General features: G+C 46.9%; 1 protein-coding gene across 1 annotated transcript in view; it reads right to left on the reverse strand.

The window, feature by feature from the left end:
* Positions 1-352, reverse strand: part of LOC119589223 — a gene marked incomplete in the record, with an annotated part of 32,073 nt that overhangs the window by 1,925 nt on the left and 29,796 nt on the right. Inside the window, 1 exon segment of the mRNA XM_037937828.1 lies at positions 174-288. Within this exon segment, the coding sequence (XP_037793756.1) occupies positions 174-288 (115 nt within the window).

A 352-nucleotide genomic window follows, 5' to 3' on the forward strand; every position in this document is an offset into this window, starting at 1 on the left:
AGTTTGAGCAATAAAGGAAAAAATCATTAGTTACTGGAACGAACACAATAGATTTGGATCATCAAGTCCGCGCTTGGTAGATAGGACAGACCGGTTTTATGCTAACGAGACAGCAGGGTTTTTCGCCGAATATGAAGACTGTTATAACAACGATTTTAGCAAATTCTCCTCACCTATCGTGTTCCTGACCGCCTTGGGTCGCCTGGGGTCAAAGAGGAGGAGGTCAGGTGTGAGGGTGAAGAGGGAGAGCCTACGTCGGGTCATCTCTCGCGGGAGACTCTCGGTGAACTGTTGGAGAAGAACAGATGGTGGTGATTCGTATGAGAGGTTAATGTTTGGGTTGAAGTTTGAG

Source organism: Penaeus monodon, chromosome 25 (genome assembly GCF_015228065.2).
Source record: "Penaeus monodon isolate SGIC_2016 chromosome 25, NSTDA_Pmon_1, whole genome shotgun sequence".
Lineage (NCBI taxonomy): Eukaryota > Metazoa > Arthropoda > Malacostraca > Decapoda > Penaeidae > Penaeus > Penaeus monodon.